At 40.5% G+C, this 17439-nt stretch overlaps 2 protein-coding genes across 10 annotated transcripts in view; both read left to right on the top strand.

Moving 5' to 3' along the window:
- Positions 1–534: 534 nt before the first annotated feature.
- Positions 535–4387, top strand: ly86 (lymphocyte antigen 86). Of its 3 annotated transcripts, none has more exons than XM_047810690.1 (5): positions 535–850; positions 2433–2516; positions 2600–2728; positions 3024–3099; positions 3263–3362. In XM_047810690.1, the coding sequence occupies exons 1-4, from the start codon at positions 709–711 to the stop codon at positions 3053–3055; spliced, it is 387 nt and encodes a 128-aa protein (XP_047666646.1). In that variant the 5' UTR covers positions 535–708; the 3' UTR covers positions 3056–3099; positions 3263–3362. The 3 variants fall into 3 exon arrangements, with proteins under 3 accessions (XP_047666646.1, XP_027004689.2, XP_027004690.2); XM_027148888.2 differs by having other exon boundaries at positions 576–850; positions 3050–3099; positions 3263–4387; XM_027148889.2 differs by having other exon boundaries at positions 579–838; positions 3050–3099; positions 3263–4387.
- Positions 4388–7241: 2854 nt separating this feature from the next.
- Positions 7242–17439, top strand: part of rreb1a (ras responsive element binding protein 1a) — a 50332-nt gene continuing 40134 nt past the window's right edge. For 2 of the 7 annotated variants that reach the window (XM_027149380.2, XM_027149382.2), the window contains exon 1: positions 7242–7818. In XM_027149380.2, the coding sequence (XP_027005181.2) occupies positions 7779–7818 (40 nt within the window). In that variant the 5' untranslated portion in view covers positions 7242–7778. Of the gene's footprint in view, positions 7819–8159; positions 8426–17439 lie in introns of those variants that run through there. The other 5 variants (XM_027149375.2, XM_027149376.2, XM_027149378.2 and 2 more) reach the window with 5 other exon arrangements.

Raw genomic sequence — 17439 nt, 5'->3', positions numbered from 1 at the left:
TATATATATATATATATATATATATATATATATATATATATATATATATGTATGTATGTGTGTGTGTGTGTGTGTGTGTGTGTGTGTGTGTGTGTGTGTGTGTGTGTGTGTGTGTGTGTGTGTAAACATATGTACAGTAAATAAATATAAAGGCTATAGCAGTGCAGAGATGTGTGGACATTGTTGAAAAGTACAAGTAAATGGTTCTAAGGCTATGGCACTGAAATAATGTGCAGACACTGTTGTAAAGGAACAACAGGTAGAAGGTTCACAGTAATGGGTTCTTACACTGAAGGTGTCTTAGAATGGAGGTGCTGTCTTATCAAATAAATTTTGATCAGTCATTATTTTATCACTCTCTCACTCACTCATTTTCTAACGCTTATCCGATCTACCTCGGGTCACGGGGAGCCTGTGCCTATCTCAGGCGTCATCGGGCATCAAGGCAGGATACCAATTGCAAAAAAAAAGCATGAGGGCAGTTTGCCATGATGGACAAGAAGATGAGATTAACTGTAACTAATCAATCAGTGAAGCTGATTTTCGCACGTATAAGGAAGTGGAACTTGGCAGTACTTCATATTATTGTAGAAACTGAACCATAATAGGAAGTTTCGCATCCTTGTTTGTTTTGTACCGTTTCCTGTTGAGAATAAAGTCTGGAAAGTGCTGTGTTTTGAATTGATTTATAAACATACACATTGTAATATGAAGTATTATGGTGTTGTATTGATCCTGAGCATGTTGGATTTATCTTTAGTGGACACACAGGAAGACTACTGGCCTGTTCACACTGTGTGTGAATCAAACAAGATCCAAGTGACATACAGGAGCTGCGGTGAGATCAAAAGTGTGTGTGTAGTGTGTATGTGTGTATGTGTGTAGTGTGTGTGTGTGTGTGTGTGTGTTGTGTGTATATGTGTGTGTAGTGTGTGTGTAGTGTGTGTGTGTGTGTGTGTGTGTGTGTGTGTGTCTGTGTGTAGTGTGTGTGTGTGTGTGTGTGTCTGTGTGTAGTGTGTGTGTGTGTGTGTGTGTGTGTATGTGTGTGTGTTTGTGTGTAGTACGTGTGTCTGTGTATAGTGTGTGTGCTGTGTGTGTGGGGTGTGTGTGTGTGTGTGTGTGTGTGTGTGTGTGTGTGTGTGTGTGTGTGTGTGTGTGTGTGTGTGTGTGTGATCAGTGCTTGAAAAGAAAAACTATTTTTGAACTGAACAATGTAATATACAATTATTAAGATCAATCATGGGAATAATATAGAATTATTTGATTTAAAATGGTTTATGTATTACGCAAAAGCTGAAATACTTAGTGAGCTATGACCAACCATGATGTTCATCTTAAAACAGGAAGTCATGAAAAGCTTTTCATTCTCGCTGGTTCAGTTCGGTCTTACAACACACCAAAGACTTCATTTAGGACATTCCTCTAAAGTTAAATGAGCTTATTTTCTTCTCTCACATGTCATCAGGTTAAACAAATAAAAGGTACTCAGCTGTACCATTGCTGGTTACTGGACAGGTTCCTTTAGGAATATACTTTCAGCTGGGAGCATAAAGGTAGTGTGTATCATTAAATCTAATTTAACATATAATCAATACTAGCTCAGGTTAATGTCTGTGGGTTTTCTCTGGGTTCACTATGTTCCCAGACCGGACTGTAAAGTGAATTGTCTATGCTAAATGTCTGCACAGTACATAGTGGATAAATCAGTTAATTAAACTGAATGGATGGATGGAAGGACGCAAATGAATCACAAATACATACCTGAAAAATCCAATATGCACTTACCCTTAAAAAACCTGTTTATTTTTTTTTTTATCTATTATTGTATGTTATTGATGTAAATAATACTATGAATACATTACAATATGCACTTTGGCAGCAAAAAATCTGAATCATCAATACAATGGACCATGTAATGATATAATATTGTACATACATATATTACTACTATATTGTATTTTGCTTTTTCCTTATTTTTATCAACTCACATCAACTGCTCATTTATAAACAAATGTCATGTTGACGTAGGAATATTAAAATCACAGAGGACTACAGACCCTTAGCATTTTGTGTTTTACATCTTAATGTGTTTTTACTTTTATGATGATGTAATTAATCCCAAACAGCATAATGATCATCTGATCACTTACAATAGCAGAGACATTCCAAGCTGTACAGTGTAACACGTGTGGTAGCCTAGTGGTTAAGGTGCCGGACCAATCGGAAGGTTGTGAGTTCGAATCCCAGGTCCACCAAGCTGCCACTGTTGGGCCCCTGAGCAAGGACCTTAATACTCAATTGCTTAGTTGTATAAAAAAAGGAGATAATAGTTGCTCTGGATAAAGGCATCAACCAAATGCTGTAAAAGTAAACACTGTAGATTGACACACTTGCTTCAAAGACTTAAGTGCCATCTGACTTTGTCCTTCCAGACCCCATACAGGATGTAGGCTTCACGCTGACCTCTTGTTCAGACATTTTTACACAGCCATATGTCAAAGCATCCTTTCTCCTGAGTGAGTTCACACACATCTGAGCATTCAGACTTACAGCATTTTATCATTGTGATGATCTAAAGTTGATAATGTGTCATCTGTAGGACAAACTGTTGATGAACTTTATCTGTCTGTCGAACTATTTCTCAATGGAGTAAGCACTATACAACATGATGAGCCCGTCTGCTTACCCAATTTCCCTCGGTTCACCTTCTGTGGCAACAGGAGAGGAGGTAAGTGTTCAGCTATCAGTTTCTTGTGATATTCCTGTATATAATTAAAACCTGACCTAAATCAGAATATCTTACAATTTAAAGGTACACTTGATTTTTTTTTTCAAGTGAGCACAGTGACAAGCAATGGTCAGGTTACAAGCTTATTTTCTGAGAGCTGTCTCAATTGAAGCTGGGACTGAAGTACTAGTGGTTTTTTTTTTTTAACATAACATTTTTTAACATTTTTTTTAACATATTTTTTAAAATATGGATGTACAATGTGCAGTAATTGAAAAAAAAAACTTTTTGTCAGCACTGATTGGTGCTTTCATATTTCAGAAATGATTGCCATTCAGTCATCTGTGCCAGGGCTGAAGATTCCACTAAAGGTCTGTATTATTTAAATGACATAGACTATTATAAAGAATCTCTCTCTCTCTCTCTCTCTCTCTCTCTCTCTCTCTCTCTCTCTCTCTCTCTCTCTCTCTCTCTCTCTCTCTCTCTCTCTCTCTCTCATTTATTCCACTTATTGCTCTCCTTTTCTCTCTGCAGGGTCACTACAACATTAAACTACATGCTATAAACCAAAAGGGCTTCCAGATTGTTTGTGTGAATGCCACTGCTATATTTATGTAACATATGAAATAGCCCGAAGAGTTATAAGTGTATATTGTTTGAGGTGTGTTTACATAATGCTTCCTGATTTTAACAAACAAAAGCTGTTTAATTAATATTGATATTGGATTTTATTGACTTGATCTGGATTGCAGCATTACCGAACCCTACCAATAGATGGCACCACTAGCATCTTTCACTGTTATTGTCTATTGTTTTCTTGGTAACTTTTACCAGTCCTTATGTCTTATTTAGTATACACACCCAGGCTCTCTGATACAGATCAGTACATTTTTCAACCTCCTTCATTTTCAGGCTCTTTTCTGACATTCAACAGTCCATGTCATTTATATTGTAACTGGCGTGCACTCAGAACCACACATAGTTTCGCACCACCGCTTATTATTTGTGATTGATAAGCATACTGAACCTGCTCAGTGATCAGACTTGTAGAACAGAATTCATGTGATGTGAAATAGTACAGTACATTTTCTCTGTTTTTTTTATCTCATGGGAGAAAATGTCCTTGTTCTTCTGTTTGCTACAACATTTCAGATATGGATTGAAATCATAGATTCACCCTCATCTAGCATTGATATTAAATAGGGTAATGATGCCTAAGAACCATTGAGTCAGGAGAGGAAAATGTAGACAGTCTGATCACCTTGTCAACTGAATAACAAAATAAATAAACAAACAAACAAATAAATAAATAAATAAATAAATAAAGCAATGCACTTGTGTGTGTGTGTGTGTGTGTGTGTGTGTGTGTGTGTGTGTGTGTGTGTGTGTGTGTGTGTATGTGAGTGTGTGTGTGTTTGTGTGTGTGTGTTTGTGTATTATAGCAAGTCTCTGTTTCTTGGTTAGGAAAACGGGGAATGAGAAAAATTATGATACCACGTTACAAATCCTTATGAGTGTGCTTTAACTGTTCACGCAAAAAAAAAAACAACTTTTTTTTCAAAGAAAATGCAAAATATTAAAAAAGTGTGAATACGGAAGTTGTTTATTTCAAAATGGCTTAAATGTTCTTAATAAAAAGTGAAACTTAATATGAACCACCACGTGGGTGATGTGGCAGCTCAGTAATCTTCTTTTCAAGACATTTCCAGATTTTAAATGTTAGTACCTTCTATAAGCTGGAACATTTATTTCTTTCAGTTTACATAAGGTTTGTTTTTTAACACTAAACATTCTGCCAAGTTATAGTTCTTGAGACCAACAGAAAACACTCATATTACCATAATAACATCAGCACTAATATTAACATGAAATACTAATATTAATATTATGCACACAATTTAGTCAGAGGTTCCACGGCATTAAATATTTACAGAAAACTATTAATGACCCATACAAGCAAAGACTCCTTTTTTAATTCTGCAGCTCAGCAGAACATTGCGAATGAAGCCTCGGGCCACTGTAAGACACCAAATGTTAACTGTTTACAAGAATACAAATCTATTCATATGAACATGCTATAAATCACGGTTACCGAGTTATATATAATAAAGCTTGGGCATTAGGAAGGGAGCTGCATGATCATGTGCACGTTGGAGTTGGAGTGTTGGAGTTGCAGCTACATGGTGAAGGCCTGCAAGGCAAAACACATGGAGACAAACCGGTTTATGTGACCACCCCCCAACACACACAACTTCTTAGGTCTTTAGGTGATCAAAAGCACACTGCTCCTTTAAAGATTACAAGAGTTTTGTGTAATTTTACAAAATAAACAGTATTTTCACAAATTGTAGTGATGCAAACAATTTTATGGGGAATAATTGCTTTACCGTGTGCTTGATTATTTTACTTATCTACCAAATAAAACTTATCTTAAGTGACAAACGTGACTGAAAATTTGAGTAACGGATGTAGTCATGAATACTCCCATGCACTGGTTTTGTATTTAAATCGTACAACAATAGCTTGTATATACTGTATAGCTCTGAATAGTGAGCTACATCGAGATTGAGCTGCTGTGGACGGCTCAAACATAGAAACGAGTTTTTCGACTCTGCTCTAGTGTGGGATGCTCTCAAAGTTTGCTCTACCCTGTGAGAGGTAGCTGCTCTTTCAGCCTCAGTTCATGGAGGATAAAGGAAACCTTTTGTTACCGTGAAGGGTTGTTCCTTAGCAACAGCGTTGCATTCGGGAGCCGTGGCAACAGGTCAATAAATAACATCACTCTCAAGTTTCCCTCTCCGTCTCGGACATTCATCACGTCTTCTGTTACTTTATAGGAACTTTTTGGAATTGTAGCATGGTATTATTAGTGGTTTTATTTATTTTTTTCTTACCTTCCTGTGGTGCTGCTGATGGTATAAATACCAAATTTACTACAGTTACAACACGAGCTCCACAACACTTCACGTTTGAAACAGACCTCACTATATTTATTCTGCATTTAGTCTTCGGTACTTTATTAGGCATCTCTAAAATAACCTTCATGAGTAAAATTAGACTGTGGGTTTGGGTAAAACGGTGCATATAACGTGCACAAATGAGTTACACATTGACTCAAATAGTCTAGACTGATCTTAACTGTGTCCTTTGCTGTGTGAATAACCTCTATGTATTTGACTGACAATGTTTGGAGATCATTATGGAAACAGATGAGAGATAATACAGAGCTGATTGAAAGGACTTTTATCTGAAACATTCTGATTCTCTAAAAATGTTCCGTACATTTCTACGGCAAGCACCATGTTTAACGAAACACACGTCAAGTGACCACTCGTGAGCGTTACATGTACACGTTGAGTCTCAAACCGGGCTGTTGAAATGAGAACGGAATATTATTTTGTCACAATATGGAGGTGCAATAAAACTGAAATGAAATAGAACTTTACATAAAGTCAGTCGACTGACAGTATATACTCGTTATTTATGTAACAGACAAGCAGGATAAAATAAGCTCTGACAGGCTTTAAAACACAATCACGTCCTTCATCATGTGAGAATGAATTTAGATGATTTAATCACAGATAAATAGGCCTTCAATGGGCTGTGTATACAGGGATTAGTAAACACAAATGGGTGCTAAATGACACTGTGGATGTGGGTTTTTTGTTTAATTTTAGTGCAGCTGTAAACATTTTTAAAACTTTTTTTTAAGTTTGTGTGAGCATCTGATAAAATGGCCTCTCGTGGAACCTGTTTGGTCCTGTAGGCTCAGGTAGGGAGATGGAAGAAGAAAAGAAGGGGGAGGACTGGCATGGCTCAGCTCTCAGGGTTGCCAGATTTTGCCTTTTTAATCCGGTTTGGTGTATGTTCTTTTCTTTTGAGTGGTAAATAATATTGAACTTTTAAATGCTTAAGCGTTCTTCTAGCTGCGTGATTGAGGACGGCTTCGAAAGCGGGTGCGATAGGGTGAAAGGATTCTGGTGCATCTGGCAACCCGGGTCTTAGTGGCTTTTAGCCTAGTTGATGAGCTGTTAGACACGTGGATGGATGGGGGCTGTATCGTGCACTGAAATTGAAATGTGAGCATTTGGTCTGCACAATCCAGTGTTTAAAAAGTTTTTCGGCATATTTTATTCGAGTGATCCGTAACCCCATTGATTTTGTAACCATGCACTGGATTACACTGAACAGCATCCTTGTGCACATCATCACATTTCTACATCCACGTGCGTTTGTAATAAACATTTCACGTGCGTGTCCTTTATCTGGCGTACAGAGCTGTACAGAGACATATTAATATTACATCATGCAGAGTGGGTAGATGCCACAGGTGGTTTCATCTTTTATTGTTTAAGCAACTTGAGTTTCCTTTTATTTCACACTCAGAGAGAGGGAGAGTGTGTGTGAGTGAGAGAGAGAGAGACATTAAGAGTTTGTGTGTGAGAGAGAGAGAGACTGTGTGTGTGTGTGTAAAAGAGAGAGAGAGAGAGAGAGAGAGAGACACAGAGTGAGTGAGAGAGAGAAAAAAAGACAGAGATGAGATGCTTGGAGCAGCTTCGGTCCCCTTGGAGACTCCGGCAGGAGCGCAACACGTGATGAGATAGAGATAGAGAGAGAGAGAGAGAGAGAGAGAGAGAGAGAGAGAGAGAGAGAGAGAGAGAGAGGAAAGAAAGAAAGAGAGAGAAAAGAAAGAGAAAAGAATAGAGAGAAAGAAAAGAGTGAGAGCGAGTGAGAGTGAGAAGAGAACGCGCGGAGAGTAAATAGAACCGAACTGAAAAGAACAGAACAGAGGAGAACAGAGGAGTAAACACGACTTGAAGCGCGTCTCCTCTCCTCCCACATCTCGTTCTCCTCCTGTGGGGGATTCGGAAGAAGAAGAAGAGGAGGAGAGAGAACACGGAGTTAACGAACTTTCTGCACATCCTCGGGAAACGCCATTTTGATTCCTCTCCGGAACAGCTTTACTTCTGTACACCTCTATCTCTCCTTCTCTTAACCCACCGTCATCATCATCACCACCACCACCACCATCATCATCATCATCATCATCATGTCTCGGCGAAAGCAGCCAAACCCCAACAAAGTCAGACGTAAGTTACAGCACTTATTTATTATCTTCTGTGCGCCTACAATGACATCCGTGTGATAGTTTATGTGTCCTGTAGCGTGTTATGGTTTAAAGAAACGAGTTATAAACGTAGAAAAGTTTCTCTCTCTCTCTCTCTCTCTCTCTCTCTCTCTCTCTCTCTCTCTCTCTCTCTCTCTCTCTGTGTGTGTGTGTCTCTGTGTCTCTCTCTCTTCACCACCATCGACCTGATGCTCATTGCTCATCCCCAACATCATCGTGACACGTTTCCACACGTATAAAGTTATTTATTCACACGATTTCACAACTATTACACTTTATTTAAAACTTTAGACCGTTGAAGTTTGAATGATGGCGGTTGGAAGTCAGTTAGCTAGCCGATGCTAACAGACCGGAGCATCCATATCTCTGCACTTTGATCCCAAACACTTTTATCGTCATTTTTATGTCTCTACACGGTTTTCTTTCACTTCGTCAACGTTTATTAACATCCACTGATCAAAAAAACACAACTGTCGACTCGTTTGTGTGTGTAATCATTTATTAATTCGATGATTTTTGCTTGCGCGTGTCGTTATTTCACCTCAGGAGTTAGTTTGGACTCCAGGCAGGTCGGTGTATTTTATTTATTTATTTAAACAAAGTTCGGTTCCTGGTTATATGTTGTGATGACACTTTTTTATTTGACTGTCGATCGTTTTTGAATGAGACAAAAAATAAATCGCCATTTTTTTTCTCGGTAAGGTTCTTTAAAAGAAAAAAGTTACTAGGTTAGTTTAAGGGAATGGATGAGGGCGCGTTCCAAATCGCACACTAGTGCACTAGGTCGCGCGCGCTTGCTGGGTGGCGTACTGTTCTGACGAGGGCTGCTATGTAGTAAGCAAGCGTGCGGTTTGAGACGCGGCCTGTGGTCTCTGGGGAAACGGCATCGCCTGAGCTAAATTTTAGGATGCGTCGATTCGAAGTGTGTGACATCGCGGGTTAGAACGACGGGTTAGAACGACGACAACGGTGTTTAAGTGGACTGCTTCTGGCCATGGCAGAGTGATTAGTCGGTGTTGTAAGGTTTACTGGTGAAACCGGTCGTTTAGTTGCCTACTCTGGAGGGAGGAGGAGGAGGAGGAAGATCCGGATGAGCAGTTCACATTCCATTACGAAATTCAACACTGCATGAGAGAGCAAGGCCTTTAGCAGAAGTGTGCACACGTTAAGCATACAGCCAGCACACCATGACCACTTTCTGTGTTTTCTTCCCAAGTTCTGCTCATTTAGTCTCCCTGCATGGTACTTTGTAATGTTGTTCCTGCTCCAACACACCTGACTCAACATATCAGCTAATTCCAGGAGGTTCAAGTGTGTGTGTGTGTGTGTGTGTGAGTGAGTGAGTGAGTGTGAGCGAGCATCAGCACACTAATTAGAATCAGAATCAGAGCAAAGTGATGATTTTTGCTTTGCCTGTTCTCGGCTATGACACCAAACATAATTTAAGGAACCAAAAGCAAAAAAATAATAAAAGCCCTGGACGAAGGGAAGCAAACCTGATGCAGCTCGATTTATTCGTCGCTCATAAATATGCAGACGGACCGAAAACACAAACAGGATTGTGTGAGCACCGAAAACACACGATCTAAATAAAAAAAATAAATAAAATATTTCCGAGATAGTTATATAAAAGTTCTGATAAGACCCGATGCATCACGTTCGCGGCACTAGATCTCTAGTCAGGTTCATCAGTCGGTGCCTCATGGTTCAGAAGCACAGCTCAGATACTTGCTGTATTTGTTCCTATTAATGCATACGAATAAGAGTCTAATTGCGTCTTACTCTCAGCTACTTGGACACTTTCGGACCGGTCGGTTTTCGCCGTATCGCCGACCACCTAAACAGACCTGCACCATGGTCTGATTCAAACTGACTTCATGTGTACGTGAAAGCAACTTAACACGTGCAACAGGAATGAGAAACACCACTCTGTATGATGTATGGCAGATGCTAGAAAAAAAAAAGTACTAGCTTTTTTCATTGCATTAAACCAGTGGCTGTTTCCTAATCCTGCTTGTGAATCAGTTGCTGTAACACACCCTTTTTAAGCTCATAAAGGCCTGAAGTATTGCATCAGGTTCGTTGGGTTTCTGATCGATCCGGGCAAAGGCATACGCTTCATGATTGTTCATTTTAATTATAATAATGTGTACATGTTTGTTTTGAGGCCCTGCAGCAGTGATCAAGTGAGGACATGCAAATTTGAACTGAAATGACAGGACTGAGAAGCTGTTGTGTAGTTCCTGTATTACAGAAAACAGTGCGATGGGAAACAATAGGTGCAAAAAAACCCGAAACCAGTACTCCAGCTCTAGCCTTGATGTCGAGAAGTGTACCTTTGATTGCAATTGTTTGTGATCCCAGTGGCCTCCAGTGCTGCTAAAATAGTCAAGATAGCAGCTTTTGTTGTTGTTAAACTTTAGCTGTTCATCACATAGAATAGCGTTTATTTTACATTATTATTTTTTTTTCATTTCTGCTTGGGAGCTGCCGGCTCTCCGTTTCATGATTGCGAGCCATGTTTGGGTGAGCAGGCCTAGGCTGGATGTGGCCTGCTCCATTGTGAGGTCTGTTGACAAAATATACAAATCGCAAGTTTCTGCCGAGATGAACAATACCACTGTAGCCGAGTGAAAGTTCGAATCAGACTCCTCCTTATGCCTCCTTAAATACGCAATTAGGAGAGGACCAGAATGAATGTGTAAATATTTATCGTAAGATTGACATGATGTCAAGAAGAGTGTTTCAGTGCTGTGAAACTGTGTTTTCCAGATTAATATTTTTCCTCACTGTTTTTACGATTTGAATCAAACGTGTTCAATCGTAGTGTATGATGTCTGAAGGATCTCTGTCTCCCTTCGGCTTAGACTAGTTCATTAAGTACAACTCTGCCCTGTAGGGATTCAGAATCACCCAGGGCACAGGCATTAGCAATTCCTAATTCATTTAAAGTTCAATCCCCAGACGCCCAGGCTACTTAACCAAACCCCCCCCCCCTTCTTTCAAACAATTGCTGGGTATCACTTTGCATGTGCTTATTACATGGAGCACAGGATTTACATGGTCTGTTTGATTTGTTATTCATTTATGGTTTCTTTTTTTTATTTCTTTTTTTTCTTGCATGTAAAAACATTCAGTGCTTACACCCAACGATGTGTGATTTGTCAGTCTGATTATTTTTTTTTTAAAAACTACTCAACCAAACCTAGAAACAGGTCTGAGAGTTTCAGATGGTATATCTCTATATCTCTTTTCAGGGTTTCCGCATGTCTTTTCTGATACAGAAGGTCCCGTGTTAACCCTCGGGTATTGATGAGCTGGCCTCTGTGGCTCCCAGGCTATATTTATCATGCCTTTTTTAGATAAGATTAAGTTCCTTCTCACTGACTGCATAGAGCGGATGCAGGGACTGGACTTTTCTGCAGCGGGATGATGTGGGACGGAACGAGCGGATACATGAATAGAGACGCAATTGAGTTTTAACCTCGGTATTTATTACTGATCAGTCGGCTGTCTTTTTGCTAAACCATAAAATAATGAAAACTATTGTTAGAGTTGATTGTTGAGTTCATATTCAAAATTTATAATGAGTCCCAAGGGCTAATATCTAAGACTAGATGAAAAGCCATAGTCAGAAGTGATTAATTGCCTGTTGGTGTTAATTTCTAAGTCATTTGAAAGCACACAATAGATTGAACCAGATTCAAGTCATGGAAGCTGTTGAAGATTCAATTGTGTATGATGGTCAATTTCACTGTGAAACCAGCTCTCAGAAAGCAGCTGAAATGAGCATGTTAGATATGCAGAGTATGCTTTTTACGAGGAGATAATAACAAGTCTTGTTGTACTGACAGTTGTAAATGAAGATAAAAATAATAAAGTGAATGTGAGCTGCAACTGGAAAAAGTTAAAATAAAAATGTACTGCTGCACGGTTTGTGGCTGCACACTGTGCTGGACACAGAAATTATGGCAATGGCTATATTTGTGGTCGTCCCTGATGGCTTATTGTGGCCTGCACTTCATCAGTGATAATGTATAAATCAGACCACGTGATGACTTGCTTTCTCAATGACTACTTTTTGTATTAATCTAGTTGTATAAGAACAGGGGTTTCACTTTGATGATATTTTCTAACAAAATCTTTTTAATTATGTTGCAAAAGTCACATCTTGTTGCTCATTTTAAATCGAAACCGTGGCCTGTTTGAACACGTCGTGTTTGCCGCCGTCGCTTGCTTAAAGCCGATGCTTTTTTTTTCCTTTTTTTTTTTTTTTTTTATTAGATACTTCTCATTCTGTTTTGGAGTGTTTTTTTTTTTTTGGTCATTGTTTCCTTCTTTTTTATTAAACTCCTTCAATGCATTCGGTGCCATAATTTGATGTCCAAAGCGTCTTGTTTTGAGGAACTGTATGCAGAAAACCTTTCATTATGACTGCAACCTAATCATCTGCCGTCGAGCAGTCAGCAGACCGAACTGATGTGCTCATCTCGATGGCTCATCAGCTTAGTTTTTGACGACCTGGTCACAAAAGCCTACGTGTCATTCAGGCTCACCTCCTCCTTCTGCTCCTCCTCTTCCAGCATGTCGTGTCTCTATCACCTTTAACTAACAACCCCCTTCAGCTCGAACAGGCAAACAGAGCAGGTATTTACTGTGGGTCCAAAGTCTAACTCAAGGGCTGTCACCGATGTGAAAGAATGCCAGAGCGGAGGAGAGAACTAAGCAGGAAAGAACAAAAGATAGGAGCGAAACAAGCAACGACGAAAAATATAGAGTGGAGAAGAGGGTCGTCAGGAAGTGAAACTGCCTCTTAGCTGAGGTGGACAGGGAAGTGATGGAGGAAGTGGAAGAACAATAGAGCTAAAGCAGACGGCCCTTGATCATTCACCCGTGTCCTTTGCACATGGCTTTTTACTACAGCTACTTTTCCCTCTCCCTCTTATTGCATTCGAAGGCTAAATATCAGTGTCGAGACTGATGGAAGAAAAAGACACGGCTAAATGGAGAGACTTTCTCTCTCTCTCTCCCTCTCTCTCTCTGTGTCTTTGGCCTCTCTTTCTCTTTTCGAAACTCTCCCTCAGTCTGTCTGTCTTCTTTCAAGCCTGTAGCTCTCCCTCCCTGCCTGGATTTCTTGCTGACTAAACAGTTTTGTCAGCTGGCAGTCGTGCGCAGGCTGAGGATTTGCGATAGCTTCTGGAGGTTGGAGCGAGGGGGAGGGGTGGTACTCCCAGGCAGCACTTGTTGCTCAGTGGAACCGAGAGAACGAGGGAGGGAGGGAGGGAGGGAGGAAGAAAGAGGGTGGGAAGAAGGGAGGAATAGTTAGAGACAGAGGGAGGCTGCAGGAAGGAAAGGGGAAAAAAAAGCGGCAGCAGCAACAGCATCGCCCAACCAGTTTCTGTGAGACCGAGGGAGAGAGAATGCAAATGTTACACAGCTGAATTGCCTGTATCTTTTTACAGCCAGACCGTTGTGATCTCAAAGTTATGTACTTTGCTTTGTTTGAAAGACTTCCCCTCTCTCTCTCTCTCTCTCTCTCTCTCTCTCTCTCTCTCTCTCTCTCTCTCTCTCTCTCTCACTCACACACACACTTTGCTCTCAAACCCTGTCTGCCTTTTTAGCACAGTGAGGCAATATATTCCTATTCCTAAAAGCCCCCCCCAAAATGTGCTATGGCATGTTTTCCACATCTGTCACTTTTGAAGACAGGCAGGGAAAAGCGCCGAGTGTATTTGTGTAAACCGTATTAATCTGAACTGGGGCATGCTGCCTAGATAACAACCCCGGTCCAGTAGGATGAGCTCTCTGAACGACACCCTACCTAAGAACCATAGCTCGGAAGACACGTGGGTCAGCTGATGTTGAGAAAATTGCTCTAAAGTTGATTCCCCCCCCCCCCCCCCCACCAGCACACTTAGCAAAAGTGTATTTTTAAAGCTCTTCATGGTTGCATTCTGTTGCAAAATGTGTAATTATAAGAGTGGGCTTTTGGTTTTAATCTCCTGTTGTAACCCCACTGTCTCTCTAACGTTACCTTTTCAGCGCCCTAGGTGCTCTATGCACACCCACATACACAATGTCCTGCCTCACAGCTCACACTGGGTTGAAAAGGTACCATTGTTTGTTCTGCAAACATGGGACACACCTTGTCTCCATGGAGACAGGAGTGCATGCCCCTACTTTTGCTGCTTCTTCGGTTCGTGAAAATGTTGAGCCTCGCACTATCTACAGCCTCTCTTAGGGAATGACATGGTTCTGACCTAAAAGAAATCATCCCCTAGCCCCGGTGGTACAGCAGTGGGGGAGGATAGGACAGGGTGGGGTTCATGGAGCAGTACCTGAAATGGAGGAGCCTCAGAGATTCATTGAAGAATGGGATCGGGGCTTGCTGATGGGGAGGGTTGAGGAATTTGACACTCTGAAACTTCAGCTGCACTTTTTACCCCCCCCCCTTTTTTTTTTCTTTTTTTTTTTTGCGCAAAAGTCTTGCTAAATGACTTAAAAGGAACATGGAACTGTCAAATATGCTGCATATTTGCTTTTCAAAGATTATCCAGAAGTAAGCATTTCTGAGAAATTGCCATGTCATTGCCTGTTGTTTAAATTATTGCTATTATTATTATTATTATTATTATTATTATTATTATTATTATTATTATTATTATTATTATTTTACTTTGTTCCTTGTAATTCTTTTTCAAGACATTCACCATCTTGTTCATTGCAGAATAACAGGGACACAGATTTCTAGTTCAGTTCGCCGCCTTTAAATACGTCCGCCTTCTTTAAAGCTGTAGGATTGATACAGATGCTATACAGAGCTTCACTTAATGCCTTCATGTCACATCATGGCAGAGAAGTGAAAAACAAAACCCCCACAGTGTCGGGTCAAGCAATTTAACAGAAGACTGAGAAACCCACCCACCCATGTGTTGGTACATAAGCATTAAGAAGATGGTGGACACAGATGCAGATGCCAGTAGTGTTTCCAAAATAAATGCTGTACAGTGATGTAGCCGGTAAAGACATCGGGGTGGGGCCTGGGCTATTTTGAAGGTTGTGTGTCTAGCTCTAAATTTGGGTTGCGGTTATGTGGGGGCAGGTAAAACGTAAAGATCTGCCTGGCCCACTAAACTAGGGTTAATGGTACACTGTCAGCCTCCCTTGAGAAACGTCAATAGCTTTTGCTGCCACACCTCTAAGAAAGGAGACAAAGGGGAGTGATTTGGATTCTTTCTTCTGCTTGAAACCTGGCCTTTTGATCAGGATCTGAGCACGTAAAGAATGACCACAAGCCCTGCCCACCTTCAACACCTACTCCCTATCAGTATTTCAACCTTATCAAAAGAGGTCTACCTGTACAACCCAGCCTTGTTCAAGCCTAGCTCCCTGTGCCCTACCTTTCACATATTTGCTCACTCACACTCAATTTGTTCGGTCCCTCACAATACAAGTAATCTAATTCCAGCCTCGTAATCTTGTTTTATCAGCTCCTAAGTTGAGCATGGAATATTTTATGGTGTGGCAGGTAAGAAAGTACAAGCAAAACGTAATAAGGTCCGACTTGTCCGTGCCTGCCATCTGGATTACTAAAAGGACGAGCCATAACCACCATTTCTCAAAACAGTTTCAAACGAGGCTTAGTCATAAGGAAGTCACTATGCTTTTCTCCATCACACATTGCCTTGTGACCTCAGCATCAAGCAAACCATTTCTTTCAAAGGAGTGTTATCTTTAACCACTCACTCACTTAGGCCTCAACTTGTGAACTTTGGTACCAAGTATCAGGGGAAAAAAAACTTAGAGCAATGATGGTCATAAAGTTCAGGAAAGAAAGGAGAACGAGATAAGTATGTTGTCGATGGGCTCGTAAGAAGGAATCTGGGTCAAGGTTTCTGCAAATAGATCTTTTTCTGTTCATGTTTAAGTAGTTATAGTCGTGTTTAGTTTTTTGTATCTTAATTTTAGACCGCTCAGATTAAAATAGAGCCACGGACTACCCATTCGCTTACTATGAGTGAAATAAGAAACCAGAGAGTAATAGAAATGGTCTGTGGTCTGAGCTTGTGTAACATTGAAATTAAGCCAAAAGATTGGCAAACAATTTCAGCGGGTGGCTCAAGTTGCGTGTTCGGATATATTTACGGCATTTGGCAGATGGGGTGGATTTCGATAATAGATATCCGTCCTTACTTCCAGAAACTTTCTCCATGATTTTGACAGATGTGAGTTCAAGTCATAAACAGGAGGGTGATTCAGGCCACACATGTTGGTCAGTGACTTTAAGTGTATTTCTGCTTTGGGCTTGTTTCTGCTATCTGGATGTGCTTATCTTGTATCCTTTAAAAAAATGACCACTTAGCATCTCATCATCTAGAATCAGCAACCTGAATGCCAACACAGCAAAGCCTCAGGAACGTGGTGTTGTACTAGTTGAAGATCAAGACCCTATACATGTTTCATGTTGAACTCAGAAGTGTGTAATTAGTTCTGAACATCCATGTGTGTTTGTAGGTTTGTGGTTTCCTTTGTCCATTTCATCCCTCGGGAAGAAGATTGCTTTTCCCACCAGACTGTGAGTCTTTCAGATGTTTGCTGAAAGATGAAGAGGAAATAGTGGATACCGGCTGTTGTTTCAGAACTTTGTAATTACTACTACATTAAGAGACTGAATGCAGAACGTTCCCTGTGAGAATTTCTCTCAAGTGGACAAAGACCGTCCCACCAACCCAAAGTCGGCCAGTGATATATGTTCTCTTCCTGTGTTTCCATTCGTACTTTAACCGTTTTCATTCTCTCAAGGCCTCACTGTGTTGAGAGTTGTAACCCACCCACCAATCTGTACCCAGGCTTGTGCTGGCTAACATCTGATGAAACTCTCTTTATCACCCTGTTGGCAAAACATTGAGGGGGCTCATACAGATGGAAATGAGGCCTTTAGAGTCCCACAGTCGAAATGCTACTGCCCTAACGCCTCCGCAGAGTGCCATGGGATTACAAAAGGGACTGGTTTGCCATGACCCCAACCCATGACTGCTGAGATGCTAAAACCACAGAGCTCTTGATGTTCTTCATTCAGCGTTCTCTCCTCTACATTCTTTCAAGTTGGTATCAGTTGTGTTTTACATATTTAGACATCAGCCGTCTTCAGTCGTTTGAACGGAGTTAACAGCTCATTAATGACACTTAAAATAACACTAGTATTACTGGAATAATTAGCACAATCCACCAATGCTGCTTTTGTACCGTACACTTAATGGTCTCTTGTGCATTCCACTATATCAAGTGCTAACTACAAGGCGCTTTTTTTGCATGAAGGTTACTTCCCCGAGTGATGCTCGTTCTCTTTGCAAAAGTCACAAAGGATTGCAAATGTTGCGAATGACGAAATTGGGGGCATTTTTGTCAAAGCTACCACATTGCAATTCGGCACTTTCTTAAGTAAGTCATTTACCCATTCATCGCATCTCATCATGTAAAAATAAATAGATAACCAAGGCTTTTTAAAATGCTCTCTGAAGTTCCAGAGCTTCCAACCCCCTATTTCAGATGAATTACTCCCTTGTAAGAGTATGTCCTCAGT

This window comes from Tachysurus fulvidraco, chromosome 3 (assembly GCF_022655615.1).
Source record: "Tachysurus fulvidraco isolate hzauxx_2018 chromosome 3, HZAU_PFXX_2.0, whole genome shotgun sequence".
In the NCBI taxonomy this organism is placed as follows: Eukaryota; Metazoa; Chordata; class Actinopteri; order Siluriformes; family Bagridae; genus Tachysurus; species Tachysurus fulvidraco.
Note: the sequence above shows the minus strand (reverse complement) of the source record. Positions and strands in the feature narration are given on the sequence as shown.

What these genes read in the sequence shown, in the direction of transcription:
- ly86 (XM_027148888.2), top strand. Translation starts at nt 709, where the DNA reads ATGAAGTATTATGGTGTTGTATTGATCCTGAGCATGTTGGATTTATCT. An exon ending in GAGCTGCGGTGAGATCAAAA is followed by an intron (nt 851 to 2,432) that starts GTGTGTGTGTAG and finishes TTGTCCTTCCAG; the next exon opens with ACCCCATACAGGATGTAGGC. An exon ending in CAAAGCATCCTTTCTCCTGA is followed by an intron (nt 2,517 to 2,599) that starts GTGAGTTCACAC and finishes TGTCATCTGTAG; the next exon opens with GACAAACTGTTGATGAACTT.